Source organism: Danio aesculapii, chromosome 19 (assembly GCF_903798145.1).
Source record: "Danio aesculapii chromosome 19, fDanAes4.1, whole genome shotgun sequence".
Lineage (NCBI taxonomy): Eukaryota > Metazoa > Chordata > Actinopteri > Cypriniformes > Danionidae > Danio > Danio aesculapii.
In genome coordinates, this window is record NC_079453.1 from 46,195,623 (window position 1) to 46,217,335 (window position 21,713).

The following is a 21,713-nucleotide window of genomic DNA, read 5'->3' on the forward strand; positions in this document are numbered from 1 at the left end:
GGTTGGATATGTTTTATGTATAATTTTGAAGTAGATTTCACTGACTTTATTAGTGACACAATATTTATCATGTTGGCCTCATCAGGATGACTATGATAGTGACATGACGTTCTTCCGGAGTCTCCATTTGGAGAGACGGAAGTTCGCAGTAGTCTGAAACAACAGCAGGCCCCCACCGCTGCTGCTGCGGCTTCCGGGCAACATGTACCAGCTGTAAACATGGCGGAGGAGATACTGGAAGCAGTCGAGAAGTTGCAGTTAAGGCTCGGAGACAATCAAGAGCCTCGCAAGGTAACAAATCCAGTCTTTTAGACGAAGCTAGCGATTAGCGTCAAGCCCCGCGCGCCACGGATGGCTGTCTTATACGCATGCTAGTGTCTAGCGTTAGCATGAAAATCGTGTTCCGTTTGCTCTCCAGAAATCCCACGGATAACAATTACAACCGCAGCAGACCGTGAAATGGTTGATCGGTTGGTTAGCTCAATCTAAAACGTACAGTTTTCATCCAATACTCCTCAAATCAGTCAATGAATCCAGCGAAATCAGGCACTTTCTGAGAAGCTAGTGTTCAGTTATTAGAAATGACAACACGGCGATTAATGGGATATCAGTGACAGATGTAGACAGGCCGTGAGTGCATGATACTCTATAAAATGCGATTTCTTTTTTGTAGTAAATAGGTTGTTTCAAAATCTTGTGAGCTGGCTAAGTAAAGGGCATTATTGAGCTTTTGACTGCCCCCATACGCCTCAGAATGTTGTCTAGATAGGCAGCTCAACTGGTTGTTGAAAACTGCCCACACTTTCTGGTCGATGCACCCCCTTGTTTCTCTGTAGGCCACGACGACACTTCTTAAGTGTTTGTTTTGGTAATTCTGCCATTGAAAGTGAGTCTTGGACAGTCTACAGCTAGCTAAAACTTTAGGATTATTGTGGTTTTTGTACAATAAAATACCATGTTTTTGGACATTTACTATGGCATTCATTTAAATGGGTAAATATCGTCCTGGATAATCAGATACCAGTGTTTTTATTTATAATTGAGTGACTTTTTGTATGCTTCATTTGTGTGTTGTGTTTAAATGGCTGTTTTGTTTATGTATCGCTGGCACTTAAAGTGCACTTAAATGTTTGTTTTGTTAATCCTGCAATTAAAAGTGAGTCTTGGAGGGTTTACAGCTAGCTAATAACTTGAGGACTATTGTTGTGTTTGTGCACAACAAAATACCATGTTTTGAACATTCAATTCAATTCACCTTTATTTGTATAGCACTCTTACAATGTAGATTGTGTCAAAGCAGCTTCACATAAAAGGTCATAGTAAATTGGAACAGTGTAGTTCAGTTTTTAGTGTTAAAGTTCAGTTCAGTTCAGCTCAGTTCAGTGTGGTTTAATAATCACTACTGAGAGTCCAAACACTGAAGAGCAAATCCATTGATGCGCAGCTCTACAGATCCCGAACCATGCAAGCCAGTGGCGACAGCGGAGAGGGAAAAAAAACTTCACTAATTGGCGAAAGTGAAGAAAAAAAAACCTTGAGAGAAACCAGACGCAGTTGGGCACGGCCACTTTAAACATGTCATGCACCATGGCATTCATTGAAATGAGTAAATATCGTCCTGGATAATCAGATGCCAGTATTTTTTTAATCGATAGTTGAGAGACTTTTTGTATGCTTCGTTTGTGTGTCGTGTTTATATGGCTGTTTTGTTTATGCATCATCTTTTTATGTATCGTCGACACTTTTAAAGTGCACTTAAATGTTTGTTTTAGTAATCCTGCCATCAAAAGTGAGTCTTGGATGGTTTACAGTTAGCTAATAACTTGAAGACTATTGTTGTGTATATATTTGTCTACAACAAAGTGAAGTTTCATAAACTAATTTCGAGAGGAGCACATGATATGGTTGAGCATGACTGCCCGCTCATCTGTAATCAGTAATAATCCAATCAGAGTGATCTTAGTTTACTATAAATGGATCATTTTCTTCCTACTGCTCTATCTTCGTTTTGGAAGAATCCCCCCTTCCACCCCATCTCCTCCTTTTCCTCCCTTTTCTATAGGGGGAGCTCTCGAGACCTGCCTGATCTCGGATCTCCTGATATGCTTATTGACCGGGCGGGAGCCCTGGGCTCAAATATCTCTGAGCTCAGGGTTCTCTCCCGGGACAGCATGCCAAACCTGCTTTAAATGCTAAGCATTTCTAAGTGGGAACTCTTGAAATACCATGTTTCTGTACTTGTACCATGAAATGAGTAAATATCGTCCTGGATAATCAGATAGCAGTTTTTGTTATTATTTTTTATAGTTGAGTGACTTTTTGTATGCCTCATTTGTGTCTCTTTTTTGAGAAATTGGCAGTATTGGACCATGTATTGGACAGTTTACAGCTAGCTAATAACTTTTAGCACTATTGTTGTATTTGTGTACAACAAAATACCATAGCTGCGTCCCAAATGGGGCACTATGAACTTATGCACTTACACACTCAACAGCATAGTTTATGTATTTAGTGTATGTAGTGTCGTCCCAAATGAAACACTAATGCGTTTTTTATGGAAATTCAAACCGTTTCCCTGATGACGTTTGACGATTGCCAAATCAGCGAAACAAATGACCAAACTACCAAATAATTCCTGCCATGAGTATAACCGCATTCATCATCAGGAGGCGGTATGATCACTCTCATAAGAGAATTTTACTTTCACAATCCAAAATTCATAAAGTAATCCAAGATGAGTGCCCGAAAGCTCCGCCCCTTGCGCTACGTGAGCAAAGCTGCGACTGTTGAGTGCGTGAAGTGTCCATCATTCCACACTACATTTTACCGGTTGAATGAGTGCATCATACGGGTAATAGGGTATATGCCGAGCTAGTGTTTTCCCATACTGATAAACTTCCGGTGACCTGTTATTGTGAATATTTTCCATTTTATACGGTTGCTTTCACAGCATCGATGTTGTAAAGTAATTAAAATACACTCAGTTTAATAAACTTTGGCATTCATTTAGTTGTTTAAGCGTAAAACGAGACAAAAAGCCGTTTACTCGCACGCGCCCGTCAGAATTGGCAGGCTAGCGCAGAAGCTCCATTGAATATAATGGTGTAAAATAAATGCTCATATTATAAAGACATGGTGGGGGAAATGTAACTTAATGCAGTGCTTCTTGTACAATCTAAGACCCACTTTATATCAGATATCACTCAGCTAGTGGAGATCGCTGATTTTTAAAGAAAACTGACCTTAAATGCGCCTATTTTTACATTGGCATGCAGTTGACCAGAAGCGCTTAACCCAGATTACTGGCGAATTCAAAGTCCTATTAGCATGCTTCGGCATATACCCTATTAAATTGCACTTATTATTATCATAGTTTTCAGTGTGAACGCACTACTTGCACTATTTATACCACAAAATGGCGTAAAATAGAGCATAAGTATAGGATTTGAGACGCACCTCATGTTTTTGGACATTTACCATGGCATTCATTGAAATGAGTAAATATCGTCCTGGATAATCAGATGCCAGTTTTTTAAAATTTATTTATAATTGAGTGACTTTTTGAATGCTTCATTTGTGTGTTGTGTTTATATGGCTGTGTTATGTTTATGTATCATCTTTTTATGTGTCGTCGACAGTTTTTAAGCTGCACTTAGGCCTCGTTTACACTACAACGTTTTAGTTTTAAAACGCACAAGTTTTGCTACAGTTACGCCATCCGTCCGCAATACGCCAGAGTTTTCGAGCCCCAAAAACGGAGCATTTTGGAAACGCTGGAGAGGCGTGTCTCAGTGTGGATTGGGAAAACGGAGACATCTGAAAATGGAGGCGGGTCTGATTGGGGCCTTTTCCTCAATATTAAGTAGCCTACACACAGTTCAGTCCTGCATCCCCTCCTTGTAAGTTCAGACTTCGCAAGTATGATATGGCAAACAAACACCTGAGGAATCATCGGTAAATCTTCAAAGGGACCAGTGTACTTTATAACCTCATTTACATCACTCTGGCCATGCTGTTTCACTATCTTAACATTAAAACAAAAACATGATATAAGGAACTGCTATTTTCATTTTGATATTAGCAACTTAATAGACACCCAAAATGTTGAGGCGTCGTGTAGCTGCATAATATGACTGTATTCTTCATGCAAATTTATAACAAAACGGAGCCGACAACATTACTGCCTCCTTTTGTTTTCATTGAAAATACGAAACATACCATCTCTTTCATTGAATACCAGTTTTAATAATCAATAATGGCCATTATAAAAGTATAACGTACAATAAGTTCATACATAAAGGCAAGCAGTCAGTCAGATGTGCAATGTCCATGGTTACTTTCATGAATATACCAACCTAACTTTGTGCTCAGCCAAAACATGTTATCTGAGAACAAGTAATAGATTCAAAAGACCAAAGTCGAGGAATATGTCGTTAGATATAGACAACAAGATGAATTAAATATCACGTTTAACAAATATAGTGAGATTAGATCCAGCAGTGGATCCTTGATGAACAGTCCGACGCGCACAGCTGTCATATGACTATGTGCTCAAAGCACACTGCATTGTGTGGTCATGTAATGTGCGTTTTCACCGTTTTAATGTAGAAGCAGAGTTGTTCAGAAACGCTAGTGTGGACGCGGATCATTTTCATTCTAAAAAGCAGTTTTAAAACATGTTAGTGTAAACGGGGCCTTAGATATCTGTTTTGGTAATTCTGCCATTTAAAAGTGAGTATAGGACCGTTTACAGATAATAACTTTAGGACTATTGTTGCATTTGTGTACAACAAAACACCATGTTTTTGGACGTTTACCATGGCATTCATTGAAATGAGTAAATATCATCCTGCATAATTAGATGCCAGTTTTCTTTTAAATCGATAATTGAGTCACTTTTTATGCTTAATTTGTGTATTATGTTTGTATGGTTGTCTTTTGTTAATGTATCATCGTCTTTTTCCTTGTATCAGTTTTAAACATTGATTTGGTTGGTATTATTTATCATTATGTGTGTTTAATACATTGTAAATAATCAATTTGGGTAATAAGAGTTGTAATTTGCCAAAAATCATGCAGACAGAGGCTTGCCTTTAAGCGCAAATATTTTGACTTTAGACATGGGTGTTGTGAGAAAATGTCCCACCACTTATTGTCAATGAAACTATATCCATTTATATACATAGAAAGTATATTAAATGCATATGTCAGCTTCAATGTTTTGAATACATTGGTGAAATAATGCAGATTTATGTGAACATTAAACAGCATACTGACCTGTACTTTGTAAGGATAAATACATTTTAAAAAGTCAGTGGTCCTGTGCAAGATTTGACTACATTTTACTTGACTTAAAACTTTTTGCTGACAAATGGGTGATGTTGTATCTTGGCAAAGTATAAATATTAAAAATGATAACCGCTTATTTGGGGCTGCACTGTGATCTTTTTTAAAGGTCATCTTTTAATTCCATTAATTATTCTAAATATGCTTAACAGGATTGTTACTCTACATTTTAGTTGAAGGGTTCTTAAAATCATTGCCGAATTTTGATTTCAATTCTTATTATTATGAAAAAAATTCTAATTAATTCCTCTATTACACTGTATGTTACACGTATATTTATTATTAAACATCATCTACCTTTCATCTTGTTCTGTCTAGCTTCTGAAAACTCTGAAGAGGCTGGGGGAGCTTCCTATGACAGTAGACATTCTGGTGGTAAGACCAAAACATTGCTTAAGTTTAAAACCATTATTCTTGGGTTTTGTCTAACGGGTGTTAAGTGCAGCTGCTTCTCCATCTTTGAATATGTTTGTTTTTTCTTGGATTCTTGCAGGAAACAGGCATTGGTAAGACTGTGAATTCTCTGCGCAAGCATGAATATGCTGGTGAGGCAGCGAAGAACCTTGTGGCAAAGTGGAAAAAGCTGGTGCCAGAGAAATCTGCAGACAGGTTAGCCTTCTAGAGTGATACTTTGAGTTCATTCCATTGCAATTTACATTTTTAGATAATAGGAATAGTGTGAATTTTTTTACATGGGTGTAAAATAGATGCTTAAATTCACATATATTTTTTGGCAAAGCAAAATTTGAAAACTGAAACGTCTGAACTGAACTTCAACAGTGTTATTTATACTAAACCAAACTGAATCTGTGTTCATTTACGTAGAAGTACACCAGCGTATTTTACACTACTCTCCTGCCTGCTTTACTTGCTGAAATGTTTCACAATCTGAAATGTTTTTATGAATTTTTATTTTCGTTTTTTGATCTATGTTAAGCAGCTTTGACACAATCTACATTATATAAAGTGCTATAGAACTTGGGGTTGTCAGAACTATCATCCTGACGGGTTGCGGGGGGCCCAGAGATAAGAAACGTCTGGAGAAAGTCTTGTTTGTTTTATTTTAGCTACAATAAAAGATATTTTTAATAAAAAAAAAACAAACATTTTAAGGTCAATATTATTTTTTTAATTGCAATTTGAGCTGAAAACTACACTACCTGTCAAAAGTCTTGTCGCCTTATGCAAGTTTTAGGAACAACAAATAATAACTTGATTTCTAGTTGATCATTTATTATCAGAACTGGCTTATATGAAAGGCAAAGGCCTCTAGATTACACTTATTTTACCAAAATAAAATCTGATCATGCCTTGATTTTTAATCATTTAATTAGGACAGTCAAGTCTGACTTTGCTTAGACTAAAGTCTTCTCACTTAACAGAAATAATGTCCAGTATAGAATATAAAGTCATGCTGCAGTGGAAACAGAATGAATATTGTGTCTGACTCCATCATGAGCTTGGAGGACTGCATCCATACATCTCTGCAATGACTCAAATCACTTATTAATAAAGTCATCTGGAATGGCAAAGAAAGTGTTCATGCAGGACTCTCAGAGTTCATCAAGATTCTTTGGATTCCTCTTCAATGCCTCCTCCTTCATCGTACCCCAGACATGCACTATAATGTTCATTTCTGGTGACTGGGCTGGCCAATCCTGGAGCACCTTGACCTTCTCTGCTTTCAGGAACTTTGATGTGGAGGCTGAAGTATGAGAAGGAGCGCTATCCTGCTGAAGAATTTGCCCTCTCCTGTGGTTTGTAATGTAATGGGCAGCACAAATGTCTTGATACCTCAGGCTGTTGATGTTGCCATCCACTCTGCAGATCTCTCGCACGCCCCCATACTGAATGTAACCCCAAACCATGATTTTAACTTCACCAAACTTGACTGATTTCTATGAGAAATGCGTGGTTTCCATGCGGGTTCTAGTAGGTCTTCTTCAGTATTTGTGATGATTGGGATGTAGTTCAACAGATGATTCATCTGAAAAATCCACCTTCTGCCAATTTTCCAAATGATCAACTAGAAGTCAAGTTAACATTTGTTGCTCTTACAACTGGGATTGACGACAAGACTTTTGTCAGGTAGTTTAGTGTCTTGAAAAATATCTAGTCATTAGAAATGAATTATTAAAACTTATGTGTAGAAATGTGTTGGGAAAAAAATCTTCTTTCAGTTAAACTGAAATTGGGGACAAATATATACACGGGCTAATAATTCAGGAGGGCTAATAATTCTGACTTCAACTGTAAGTTCTAGTGTGATGTTCAGTTTGTTGTATTATCCTCTGACATAAGCGATTGAATAAACTTATATGTTTCATGTTCACCAAAAGACCAAGTGTAAAAGATGGACGTTCCCACTCGCGCATCAGTGAGTCTGCAGGCCACAGACGGGTCCGGGAACGCTCTCCAGTGGAACCTCCGCTTATTGAGGAGGAACAACATGAAGAAATAGGCTACCAGCATGGCTACTCGCCGTCTCCTCCGCAGTACAGACACAGCAGCGCTCCGCAGTATCAGTCTGATGAATACGAAAGCCCTCCAGAGGACGAGCCGGAGCCCAGTCCTCCACCAAATGACATTCGGCACAGCAAGCCACACAAAGAGGCAGTCAGAGAGCACAATTCCCAGGACCTGCGGGATCAGGAGAGACGGAAACAGAGGCCTGGGGGCGAAGAGAGGACTAACCGAGCGGACAGGGAACAACAGGGTGGGACAAGTCACAGATCTAAACACGATCGGCATTTAAGCTCACATGAGGGCAAGAGGGAGAAGAAAGGGGGAAGTGATGGTGAGAATGCTTTGATAATTTTTTTTGTTGTTGTTGTTGTGGTTGACATGAGATTTGTGTATTGAAGACACAAGGAAGTTGCGTTTTTTTTTTTTTCAGATAAAAGCAATTTTGAACAAAAATACACTTATAAAAAATACACTTATAAAATATACTATAATTTTTTTTATAACAATTTACAGTGCCATTAACATTTAAAATATTTTAGTGGGAGTTTTTCTTTAAATCATGGCAGAAATGAGAGTTTACTTTTTTTTTTATTTATTTTTTTTTTTTTAGGAAAAAATGTATAAAATATTTATTATGACCTATTGCATAAGCACTTTTATTTAGCATCTTAAATCTTTTATTGTGTTCTGTCTAGCTTTTTTGTTGCATATTATAAACACTTTAATTATGGCCAAAAATATGCTTAAATATACTGTAATTATATTTTTTGTAGTACAGTGACATTAAGTGTTTCTTGTTCTAAATATGCTTGACTCAATTGGATTTGCTTTTTTTTTGTGGGAGTTTTTTTTTTTTTTTTTAATCATGGCAGAAGTTAGATTAAAAATTTTTTATTGTTTAGTAAAAATCTATTTAAAAATTCCTCATCACAACCTATTACATAAACACTTTTATTTACCATCTTATATCATGTTCTCTCTAGCTTTTTTGTTGTTGTGGTTGACATGACGTTTGCGTATTAAAGACAAAAGTAAGTGGCTTTAATGCATTTCTCTTTTTTTTCAGATAAAAGCAATATTGACCACAGCTACACTTTTTGAAACTTTTTTGTTTTTGCAGTACAGTGCCATTAAATCATTCTTGTTGTAAATATTCTTGACAGGATTGTTACGCTATTTTAGTGAGAGTGTTTCTTTATATCATGGCACAGAGTAGATTTACTTTTTTTTTGTTTAGGAAAAAAAATTAACAAGGTCCTTTTTTAACATCTTATATCTTTTATAATGTTCTGTCTAGCTTTTTTTGTTGTTTAGGTTGATGTAATATGTAATAAAGGCAATTTTGACCAAAGCTACACTTGTTAGAATACTCTAATATTAATTTGAACTAATATTTGAACTAATATTCTAATATTTGAACCTTTTTTTTTCCTCAGTACAGTGCATTACTGCTCTATTTATTTTTCTCATAGCATTAAAAAAGTGTTAGAAGCCATGAATCAGACTAATGAGCTATGATTTAAATATTTTGTACACATTTTGTGCACTTTGATTACTGAAACTCTTTCATTGGTTGAATTTTATTTGTACAGCATGATGGGTGATGCATGAATTCAACTTTTGTTAAATTGAATTGTGTTAAAAGAAATCTTAATAATTGTGAACAGTTCAATGAGCATATATATATATATATATATATATATATAAATAAATTTTTGTGATCCTTCAGAAATCATTTTAATATGTGGATTTGATACTTAAGAAACATTACATTAAAAAGCTTGAATATGCAAAAATAGAAATAATTTATATGTATAAATTTTTTTAAAGTTTAAAAAAAACATTTATATAAAATATATTTTTAAAATCGATAGAAACGTGAATTAAGTGTTGTTTTTTTCCACCTAAAATTAAAATTAAATTTGCATTTGCTTTTGCCTTAAAGGAAAATCAAGAGAGAGGAGGGAAGTTCCAGAGCCGGTGGATGAGGATGAAGAGCCGTATGAGGCTCCGACCATGTCTTTCGAATCCTTTCTCACATACGACGCTCCCACCCCAACCAAAAAGAAAAAGCAGCCACAACGACCCCCTCAGCCCCCTGCTGCCCCACTTCCTTCTGCTTCCTCCTCTAAGTCCAGCAAAGCCAACGGGACCAGCAGTAAACGCTCAAAGCCATCTTCATCCTCTTCCTCAGTGACCACACCTGCTGTTCCAGAGAAACGCAAGAAGGTACGGCTCAACTTGTTTGTCTGGCCGGGTGATGGGGAACCAGCTTTTATGCAGTGTGCTGAAGGATTGATTTCTACAAAATCTTTCCTCAGGTTGTGGATGTGGTTCCCACACTTCCTGATATCCCTTTGCCAGCCATTCAGCCCTTCTACAGACCACTGCCCTCCATTGACCTGACGCCACTCTCTCCCCAGAGACGCAAAGGTACGCGTTTGTGTTCTAGCACATTTTAAGAATGTATTTACATAAAATGAGCTTTTAATCTATGTTGGGTAAGTTACTTCATAAAAATAATTGATTACTAATTACTAGTGCTGGGCAAAGATTAATCGATTAGTTACATCCAAAATAAATGTTGTGTTGACAATATATGCGTGTGTCCTGTGTATATTTATTATGAATATATAAATAAACAAATCCCTGCACATATTTGAGAAAATGGTGATTTCTAGTTGGATATAAAATATATATACCTATATGATACAAATTATATATAAATTTAAATATTTATGCATATATATATATATATATATATATATATATATATATATATATATATATATGCAACAGTTATGTCTGGTTCTCGAATCTGATTGGATGATAGTCGTGCAATATTCTGCAATATCGCCTGCGGCCTTGTGCCAACACACGCCCCTCACCAGTGCCGATTATACAGCCATATCGCACTGCTACTCGTGTGATATTGCTTAGATATCTATCTATCTATCTATCTATCTATCTATCTATCTATCTATCTATCTATCTATCTATCTATCTATCTATCTATCTATCTATCTGCCCGCCCACCCGCTCGCCCGCCCACCCACCCATCTATTCATCTACCCACCCACCCACCCATCTATTCATCCATCCATCCATCTATATATGAAGGAATGCCTTAGCATTGTGGTTGTCCGCGCAATAGCCCAGTGGCTAGCGCACTGACAAATGGTGTAGAAGCTATCCGGGTGTCCCGAGTTCGAATCCTGGCTCATGGATCTTTCCCAATCCTACCCATTTCTTTCTTCAACTTCATGTCCTGTCAAATAAAGGCAAAAATGGCAAAAATAAATCTTTGTGGTCAAATGTTTTTAAAATAATTTATTCCCAAGGCAGATTGCTAAAAACAGCCATTTTAGGACAGTCATACCTGTCAACCCTCCCGTTTTTCCCGGGATTCTCCCTTATTTTACAGTTCTATCCAGCTATCATCCCGTAAAAGTATTTTCCTGTATTTCTCCCGTATTTTCAGTCTTTCTCTGAAGGGTGGCAAATAAAGATTAAAGAGCCGAGCCTCCCTATACGCAACCCATACCGCCGAACCACCAGGGGCCGCCCCTTGCTCTTAAATGTGAGTCTGTTCTGTGCTTTCGCTTTGTTTAGGCATAAAAACACTTTAAAATAAAAATAAAAACAGCGGGATTCCCTTTTCATTATAGGTGCCATCTCCACTTCATATGCAATCCTCAAAAGAGTCATATAGTGGTGCACGATAGTCATATAGTGGTGAGTCAGCTGGCGCACTCAATAGTGATAAATAGACGCTGTTTCCCAAAAGGATTCTGTACATGCGATTTGAAGAGGAGCGAAAGTCTGGGTTTAAGTGCGTGTTTGAACAGACATATACACATTAATAATAATAATCATATCTAAAGTGGTCGATCTTGGTGGGTTTTTTCCAAACACAACTAATTTCGTCCTAAATGAGCATTAAAAAATTAGGAAAGCAATAGAAAGCTTTCATTATAACGTTAGATGTGTGCTCGGGGGGAAAAATCCCTTGTTATGGTGGGCATATCCCTTATTTTCACATCCCAATGTTGACAGGTATGGACAGTGTGTGGTTTGTTTTTAGTGACTTATGAGTCCTCTTCTTCACTCCTAATGTTTCACTGATTCAGGAGCTAGTTTTCATGCTAAAATGGTGAACTACTCTGAGCACATGTTTCAGAGTCATACATTTAGGATGCAAGTTTTTCTTTTAAATTGGAAAATTCCTCTAATACAGTGTTTTTTGAGCAATTGTTTTGGATGTGTAGCTCTGTATCACATTATATCAGACAGGCGTTTATTTGTTTAGTGTTTTTAGGTTAAAAAAAACTCTGTAAACTCTAGGCAAACCAAGACATAATGTCCAAATTTCTTTTCAGGACCAAAAGAACAAAACTACACGTAATTCGGACAAAATAAAACCTAACTTTAAATTTAAGTGTATAAATCCCAGTTATTCTGTCAGCACGTACAAAATCGACTTTGTTTTCTCCTCCAGTTCCAGTGTCAAATGATGAAGAAGATGGTGGCTACGCAGGGCGACGGCTGAACTCTAAAATGGTGGTGTACTCTGGGTCCAAGACTGCATATTTGCCCAAAATGATGTCTCTGTATGAGCAGTGCATCAGAGTCCTGCAGAACAACATCGACTGTGAGTTTTCTCATTCTTTCTCATTCGTTTATGATAACACTAAAGATTTTTTTCAAAGGTTCTGTACTTTATCTGCCCCCATGAAAAAAATACTATTGTAATTTATTGTGTTTTTGAACTATGCTATAAATCAAAGCGTATTATACTGTGTATATATTATAATGTTGTTAATGAATGCCACATTATGCAAGCATTGTATAGGGTTAATAGGGTAAATAGTTTTCACTACAGTAAACTCTGATGTATTATAGTATAATATACACTGTAGTAGGGCATCAATATTGCAAAGTCACATATAGTCACATATAATATTATTATTTTTAAATTTAAACTATGACGACCTTGTTATTTTGTTTGTTTAATTTCTGTACCTGAATACTGTTAGACTCCACAAAACCATAAAGCTCTGTTTATTTCACTTTTATTTTTGCTCTGTTGTATTTATAAATCAAAGTGAAAGTCAGCTTTATTGTCAACCACATGTACAGGTCATACAGAGAATCGAAGTTGCGTTAATCTCAGACCTTAGGTGTCTTACATATAATATTAATTCAAAAAAGTAGAATTTTTAAAAGAAATGACAATAAATACAATTACACATATAATATACAAATATAAGAAAAACAAAAATATAAGAACTACAAATATAAGAAAAAAATGATAAATAAAATAAAAATAAGTTTGTAATTTATTATGATTTGTGCAAACGCATGAAAAAGATTTGATCTGACCAATCTATGTGAATCAATGAAATTTTTCCTAATGCATCTATACAATTCATCTGGTGAAATTCTGTTCATATCGGATCTAATCACAAAAATGGCTAATTAACTGTACATCGGGGTGCCCAGATATAGATATATATAATAAAGTGCATGTAAAAAATTCAAATAATAATTATATATATATATATATATATATATATATATATATATATATATATATATATATATATATATATATATATATATATATATATATATACACATACATGCATACATACATATACATACATATATATATATATATATATATATATATATATATATATATATATATATATATATATATATATATATATATATATATATATATATATTATTATTATTATTATTATTATTATTATTAGAATTTTTTACATGCAGTTTATTTTTCAAAAATGCTAGGGTCCCATCCCTGGAATTGCTTAGGGCCCCCAAATCACTGAGTTTGCTCCTGGGTTCAGAAACACTATAGCTGGCATTTACTATGAATTACTATCATATATTTCATTGAGTGTTTTAACTTCACAGCATTTGAAAGCATTATTTATACTTGAATTTTATTTCATAAAGACTTGTCATGCGTTTTTAATGGATCAAATCCAAGATGTGATTGCGTTTTCATAATTGATCGTCCGTTTTTTTGCTAAAATGATGCGTGATTTTTATTTTATTTTTCTTAGCGATTGATGAAGTGGGCGGAGTCCCGTATGAAATTCTGATGCCGGTTCTGGAGAGATGCACTCCTGAGCAGCTTTACCGGATTGAGCAGTGTAATCAGGTGTGTGTCAACTCAATCATGTGCGGATTATAAGCGTCATGGCTGTAATCTCATCTCTGTACTGAACCTCATGTTTCTTCATGTATTCTATTCAGACAGATTTTTAATTTATTTAAAAAAATGAGTTAATAGTGTTACTCAGCAAGGATACATATAATGGATCATAACTAACATAAATGTGGGTGACACAGTGGCTTAGTGGTTAGCACTGTCGTCTCACACCAAGAAGGCCACTGGTTCGATTCCCAGTTGGACCAGTTGGCATTTCTATGTGGAGTTTGCATGTTCTCCCCGTGTTGGGGTGGGTTTCCTCCGGGTGCTCCGGTTTCCCCCACAGTCCAAACACATGCTCTATAGGTGCATAGGATAGACTAAATTGGCCGTAGTGTGTGTGTGAGAATGATAGTGTATGGGTGTTTCCCAGTAATGGGTTGCAGCTGGAAGGCCATCCGCTGTGTAAAACATATGCTGCAATAGTTGGCGGTTCATTCCACTGTGGCGACCCCTGATAAAAAAGGGACTAAGTCGAAGAAAAATGAATAAATGAATAACATAAATGTAGTTGTTCTGAGAGATTCCTGAACAAAACAAATACAACATTAAGGAACACTGGTTTTAACACTGATAAAGCTAAGAATGCTTGAACATCAAATCCACATGTTACCCTGGACCACAAAACCAGTCATAAGTGTAAAATCCGTTTACTTTCTGATTGTGCTTATTTTCAAAAGAGGGCGGGTCCTGTAACGTCCCATGCTTATGAAATAATGCTACTGGGCGGGGCTTTCCCACTCTGATGACACGTACTAAGGGAGAATGTCAATCAAAGTGTTTCTGCAGACTGTTTTTATCAAGTGTGATTATAAGAAATTAAATTAATACATTTTTATCATTAGAAGCTGGTTATATTCACACTGTTGCCACACATCTGTGTTTAAACCCCTTATAAAAGTGTTTTTGGCATAATAGGTCCCCTTTTAGTTAGTAAATAAAGCACTTAGCAATGGATATTACTAATCAAAAATACATTTTTGATATATTTACAGTAGAAAAAGTACTGAATATCTTCAGGAAACATGATTTACACTTAATATTCAAGTTATTTTTGGCAAAAAAAGAAGAAAAAATCAATGATTTTGACCAGTTTTGTAATTCTAAAGTCACTGAAATGTGGAATAATAAAGAAAAATGCTACTTGTTACATTTTTCCATGTATAACTTTGCATGGACATTTTAGAACTTGTTTTAGACAAATCTGCCATCTGAAAGCGTCTCTCTTCAGTCTTTCACAGAAGAGTCGGATGATCTTTGGATGAAACACTGTCAGCGGGATTTTAAGCATGAAGCTCCACAAGAGTATGAATCCTGGAGGGAGCTGTATCTCCGGCTCCATGAAGAGCGGGAGGAACGTCTGCGCAAGCTCACCATGAACATCAGCTCTGCCCATGCAAACAAACCTAAAGGTACTCGCAGATGGCACTCATTAATCTATTCAATTTTCACTCATGGGTGGCACGGTGGCTCAGTTGTTAGCATTGTCACCTCACAGCAAGAAGGTGGCTGGTTCGAGTCCCACCTGGGCCAGTTGGCATTTCTGTGTAGAGTATGCATGTTCTCCCCATGTTGACTGTCTCCGATTTCCCCAAACACATGCGCTATAGGTGAATAGGATGAATTAAATTGGCCGTAGTGTATGAGTGTGTGTGTGAATATGAGTGATTGGGTGTTTCTCAGTACTGGGTTGCAGCTGGAAGGGCATCCACTGCGTAAAACATATTCCCGAATAGTTGGTGGTTCATTCCACTGTGGTGATCCCTAATAAATAAGGAACTAAGCAGAAGGAAAATGAAATAACTTATTCAATTTTTCCTTAATCCGTTCACAAGTGCAAATGTTTGATATTTTTCACTTTTACCAGGGCGGCAGGTTAAAATGGCGTATGTCAACTCTGCCGTTAAGCCTCCGCGAGATGTGCGCCGCAGACAGGAGAAGTTTGGCACTAAAGACGGTTCTTTCAGCACAAGCGCTGCTCCTCCATCTGCAAAGTGAGTGAAATCAGCATGAATTTTCTGCCATGCTTGTCAACATTGGGATGTAAAAATTTACCAACACCATGGCTAGTGTGCCAACATAGGGTGTCCCGAGTTCAAATCTCAGCTTGTGGACCTTTCTCAATCCTGTTTCCACTCTCTCTTCTACTTAATTTCCTGTCATCCTACTGTCCAGTCAAATAAAGGCAAAAATGGCAAGAATTAATCTTGAAAAACAAATAAATACAATAAAAACGCAAACGCACCCACAACACATTCCCAAAATTACTATGTTCAATTAGAGGAATTTAGTTGTAAATAAACAGAGTTGAAACAGTTATATTGTGAATATCGGTTATATTGAAACAGTAATATTGTGGTAAAAAGGAAATTATTAATGATAGAATACATGGCACACATTCAGTGGAGGAAAGAGTACTGAAAAATCATACTTCAGTAAAAGTACCATTACTTGGCTAAAAATGTAGTGCAAGTAGGGTAAAAGTATCTGTTGTAAATATTACTCAAAGTATGAGTAAAAAGTAGCCCTTTCAAAAGTACTCAAGAGTAGTGAGTATTACACTGTCAAAGGCTGATGCATTTACATGTCATTTGTGGATGTGTGTAAACGTAACATTCTGTAGTGCATTTAGTTATTGCTCAGCAGGCACACAATGTCATAAGATGTTATTATTAGGTTAGATTTAGGTTGTGATGTCAGGTGACCAAAATTCAATGTCTAGCCAGCGTCTAAGGACAATGTTATTTTGATGTCCAGTAACGATGTGAAATGACATTGATATTTGGTTGATTTTAGGTTGTGTTAGAAATTGACCAAAATCCAACATCGAGCCAAGATCTTACACTAATGTCATATTGACGTTAAATACTGACCTGGGGGGGGGTTTATGGCCCTTTAACAGATAATCCACCGTGAGTCAACATGTACTAACAATGAACAATCGTATTTTCATTAACTAACATGAACAAATACTGTAGTAAATGTGTTGTTCATTGTTAGTTCATGTTAGTAAATGCATTAACTAATACAACCTTATTGTAAAGTGTTACCAATTAAAATTTTGTGGTTGCATTTAAAAATGAAGCTTGTTGTTGATTTTGAAAAGCGTCTGCTAAATGAGTAAATGTTGATTCTTCTTCTGCAGGATCAGACCGGCAACAAACTACAGCATTCTGAGCAAACCCAGTGATGGAGGTCAGTCTTCGTTTAGCAGTCCTGCCCCAGAGTCATCCTCGCGCTCCTCTGCTCCCAGCAGTGCTGCAGGACACAGCGCCAGAGACAAACCACAAGTCAAAAGTGAGTCGAGAGAACCGTAGTGCTCTGCCGGTGCTGATATTAGGGATGCACCCAAGTTTGAATTCTCGGGTGAAAGCGACAATCCTGATGCACTTCGCTAAAGACAGAATATAATTTTTAATATTATTATATGTTATATATATTTATAATATTATATATATTATAATATAAAAGTTGGCCGCCACGGTGGCTTAGTGGTTAACACTGTGGTCTCAAAACAAGAAGGTCGCTGCTTCGAGTCCCAGCTCCGGTTTCTCCCACAGTCCAAACACATGCGCTATATTGGAATTGAATAAACTAAATTGGCTGTGGTGTATAAGTGTGTGTGAATGAATGTGTGTGGGTGTTTCCCAGTACTGGGTTGCAGCTGGAAGGGCATCTGCTGTGTAAAAAAGCATATGCTGGAATAGTTGCCGGTTCATTCCGCTGTGGCAACCTTTGAAATAGAGACTAAGCCGAAGGAAAATGAATGAATAAATAATAAAAATTTAAAAAAGTCTTACGAAATCACTTAACTTAAAATATTAAATAGAACTAATAAAACCACATTTAATTTTCTTTTGGCAGAAAAAAGAAAATTACATCTTTGCCTTATAATTTTCAGCTGACGATTCTACTGGACACTGGAGCGTTTTAAAGTCACGTCGATCAGCTGGTATGTCTATAAGCTGACACAAGCGATCTGCTAATGAATCGCAGCTTTAAAACGCTCCAGTGTCCCTGTATCTGTATCAGTAAAGAGCGGTGAGTTCAGTGAACTGATGACCTTCACAGCCAATCACAGTCATTTCTGTTGAGCACATGAACACAACGGCAAATCAGCGCTGTTTAAGAACGCGCTCAACAGCATTCAAATGTTAGCGGGAAATGGACGTTTTTAAAATTTTTGTATCGAATTCCAGTATCGTGACAACACTTATAATACCCCACCATCCTGCAACGTAACGATTGAATGTCAATCCATGTTGCGAAAGATTGACATCCAACACAGCCAACCCGCGTATCCAGCAAAAACAGAAACAACAGTCCCCAAACTGTACGATGTCATAGGGACATAACAGCCTTCTTAATGACATCACACACTTCAAGAATCACTACACATTGCCTCCTGAACTTTATCTGTCCTAACAAAAGGACAGCGCACATGCAACATTTGCAGTCAGCTAGCTCTCCGCAACTCTCACATGGTCACCCACTGAAACCAAGCAATACCTGGATGGGAGACTACATGGGAAAGCTAGGTTTCTGCCGGAAGTGGTGTTAGTGAGGCCAGCAGAGGGCGCACAACCTGAGGTCTCTGTGGGTCTTAATGTAGAGCTGTAATCGGGCCATAAAAGTTAGGCCCAAGCCCGACAAATAGGTTGATTGACAGCTTTTTAAAAGTCCTAGCCCGTTAAAAGCCGTTATTCAAATGTGCACATGCACACAACTCTTTGCCCTTTTTTTCATGAATGAGTCATTCATGTATGTTTTAACATAATTTATTTATAACCGTACGTTCACACTGAAAGCGGCGAGAGCATCAAAGTAGCCGGAAGTCATTCATTTTCAATGAAAGCCGGCGGCGAGGAGCAGCGCGGCGTGTCTTCGCCAGTGTGAGCATCAAGGAGAGTTGAAATCAAGTCACTTATGTGCTTTAATGTTGTAATGTTATATATTTATCTTTAAAAAAGCAGGAATATCATGAGACAGTACAAAACACTATTGCTGCTTCAGAATATTTCAGATAATTATGTCTCCACTTTTCTTCCTAATCTTAACTGCCTCTCTGGCTATACCACTAACTGTACTCTATCAAAAAAAAATAAAACATTTCTAATGCTTTGCTTCTTAGACTTTACATACCTGAAAGTCTTGCCTACAGCACTTATTCACTGCTGCTCTTATAGTTGTGTAAATTGCTTCCTTGTCCTCATTTGTAAGTCGCTTTGGATAAAAGCGTCTGCTAAATGACTAAATGTGAATGTAAATTAAGTGGAGCAAAGACACACCACATGCAACTTGATCTTCCATTGTTAAATGAATTTGATAAGAAATGTGCAAAATTTTCAAGCAGGAAAACATTTTATGCAGGAATGTAACTGATATGCAGCAACGGCCCCTTTAAATACGAGATCAATGTAGCGAATTTTGACGCTCTCGCCGCCGGAGCTGAAGGCAGACAGCGTTGTTGCCAGGGCAGTCAGAGCGACCTTGGACGCTCTCGCCGCTTTCGGTGTGTATGCACAGTAACAAACGTAGGCTATAGGCCACTTGGAAGTTGGAACAAAGAAATAAAATAAGTCCTCTGTAACATCTCAGCACTCCAAGTAGGCCTAAGTACATACACTTAGCCTTTAAATTGGCCAACACACCAATAAAAATAAGTCTTTCCTAACAAATTAAATTAAATTCTAAATTATGACGGATATTTCGCAATAACGAAATTAAGATAAAGGCTCTGTGGGATTTGTTTCGCAACTTCTCTTCACATTCTGGTATTAAGTCGACAGTGAAGCTGAATAATAAAAGAATAATGCCAACATTAGCCTATATACTCTGACTACATTATGATTTTATGTTTTGATTATTATTTAGTTATAATTTAGTTACCCACCAAGATTAGACTGTGTTTTTGTGGAGGAACATTATTGAATCCACTGTAAATGGCTTTAGCACGGTCCTGCTCTCGCTGAGCAGCACTGAAGTGAACACCCTTTCACTGCTGCTGTTACAGGCCGGGATGCATACTGTTCTGACTAATTTAGCATGTTTTGGGTAGTATTGTTTGTTCATCTTCCACCAGCCAAGAACATCCATTTCATTTTCCATGACAGCGGTTTCAATGTAGCGAGTGTCAGCTTGCTGTACATTGCTGTTTAGCACTCTACCGTAATTTGCAGTGTATGACCGACCGCAGAAATACCTTGGAGGCAAGAATGACAGTTCTTTATTAACTGGCGGATAGCCTGACCGCAGTCAAAATTCGCTTCATCATCATTTGTTTCACTTTTGCTGGGATGGATGTTAATGTAACAAACGATTTGATTACTTTCTCACGCTAATCGAAATGCATCACATGACTGTTCATTTACTGCGTAAGCCCAAGCCCGGACCATCTGAAACAATTGTTCACACTGACGCTGTGGTCGTTAAAAATCCCAGGATGTCCTTTGAAAGAGAAGGCATAACCCCAGCGTCCTGGCCGAATTTACCCACTTACCTCTCTACATCGGGATATCACCATATCATAATTGACTTCATCGCTCTGTCTCCTCTCCACCAATCAGCTGGTGTGTGGCGCAACATGGCTGCCGTCACGTCATCCAGGTGGATGCTGCACACTGGTGGTGGATGAGGAGATTCCCCCCCGGAAGTATGTTAAAACGCTTTGAGTGTCCAGAAAAGTGCTATATAAATGTAAAGAATAATTAATTTTATTATTATAACAAAACAAAACCAAAATATAGTGTAGTCTATACTCTGCGTAACCTTACGTTGAACGGTTGAACCATTGGAGGTGAATGGGATGTCTTTGTATGTTGATCTTTTATGCTCTTTCTTTTTCAGAAATTGCCCCGATGATGGCTAAGACTATCAAAGCATTCAAGAACAGATTTTCTCGGCGGTAAAGGGAATTTTTTTTTTAAACATTTTATCTGTGTGTGATAGGACTGGAGGAGGAAAACCTTTCTTGCTGTAATGCTTCATAGGAAATGTGCAATTCCCTCTCACCTGTCATGTTTTAATGCTTTTTAATTCAAGTACAGCTCACTGGACGCAAATCACATGAGATTATCTGCTTCAGCAATCCATCAGTTACACCGTAGCATGTCATAAGCTTCTTACAGGCGCCGAAAGCTAGCGGTACACTACAGATTACCACCTGATTCACTGTTACATGTTTATTTAATTGGTTACTGTAATCGCTGTCCATCGTCATTGGACTGAGTGTATGATTTTAATGGTACAGTGAGAGGGAGAATGAGATGAGATGTAAAAAGTTCAAGGACTGTACACTTCCCGCACCATCGATATTTATTTCAAAATCTCGGACCTGGCATCCCTGGACCTTGCCTTGAATGATGAAAGATCAAGTCATTTTAATAGATTTTATGAAGTGTTCTATGGACATTTTTAATAAAATCCATGTGTTGCTCTCACAGTGTCGTTATTGATTCTCATTTATGCCTGATTGTTGAATATTATGATTCAGTCTAATTCACCTTTAATGAAAATGACATTATTATTTGCCCAAGCTCATGTCGTCCCATAGATATATACACTAGATATCGCATACAGACCCTGAGCATGTGTCAATAGTGCAGCCATATTTGTACAGTGCTCCCAGGACAAACATCATTCAACCGCACTCAAGACA

The 21,713-nt window shown here is 37.2% G+C and overlaps 1 protein-coding gene across 1 annotated transcript; it reads left to right on the forward strand.

The window, feature by feature from the left end:
* The first annotated feature begins 136 nt into the window (after positions 1-136).
* eloa (elongin A) lies at positions 137-21,495 on the forward strand. The gene is made up of 12 exons (XM_056479440.1): positions 137-291; positions 5,665-5,721; positions 5,840-5,955; positions 7,686-8,143; positions 9,758-10,041; positions 10,134-10,245; positions 12,311-12,463; positions 13,908-14,005; positions 15,288-15,468; positions 15,924-16,050; positions 17,202-17,353; positions 20,903-21,495. Exons 1-12 carry the CDS (start codon positions 220-222, stop codon positions 20,962-20,964), a joined length of 1,872 nt encoding a protein of 623 aa, XP_056335415.1. The 5' UTR covers positions 137-219; the 3' UTR covers positions 20,965-21,495.
* Positions 21,496-21,713: the final 218 nt, after the last annotated feature.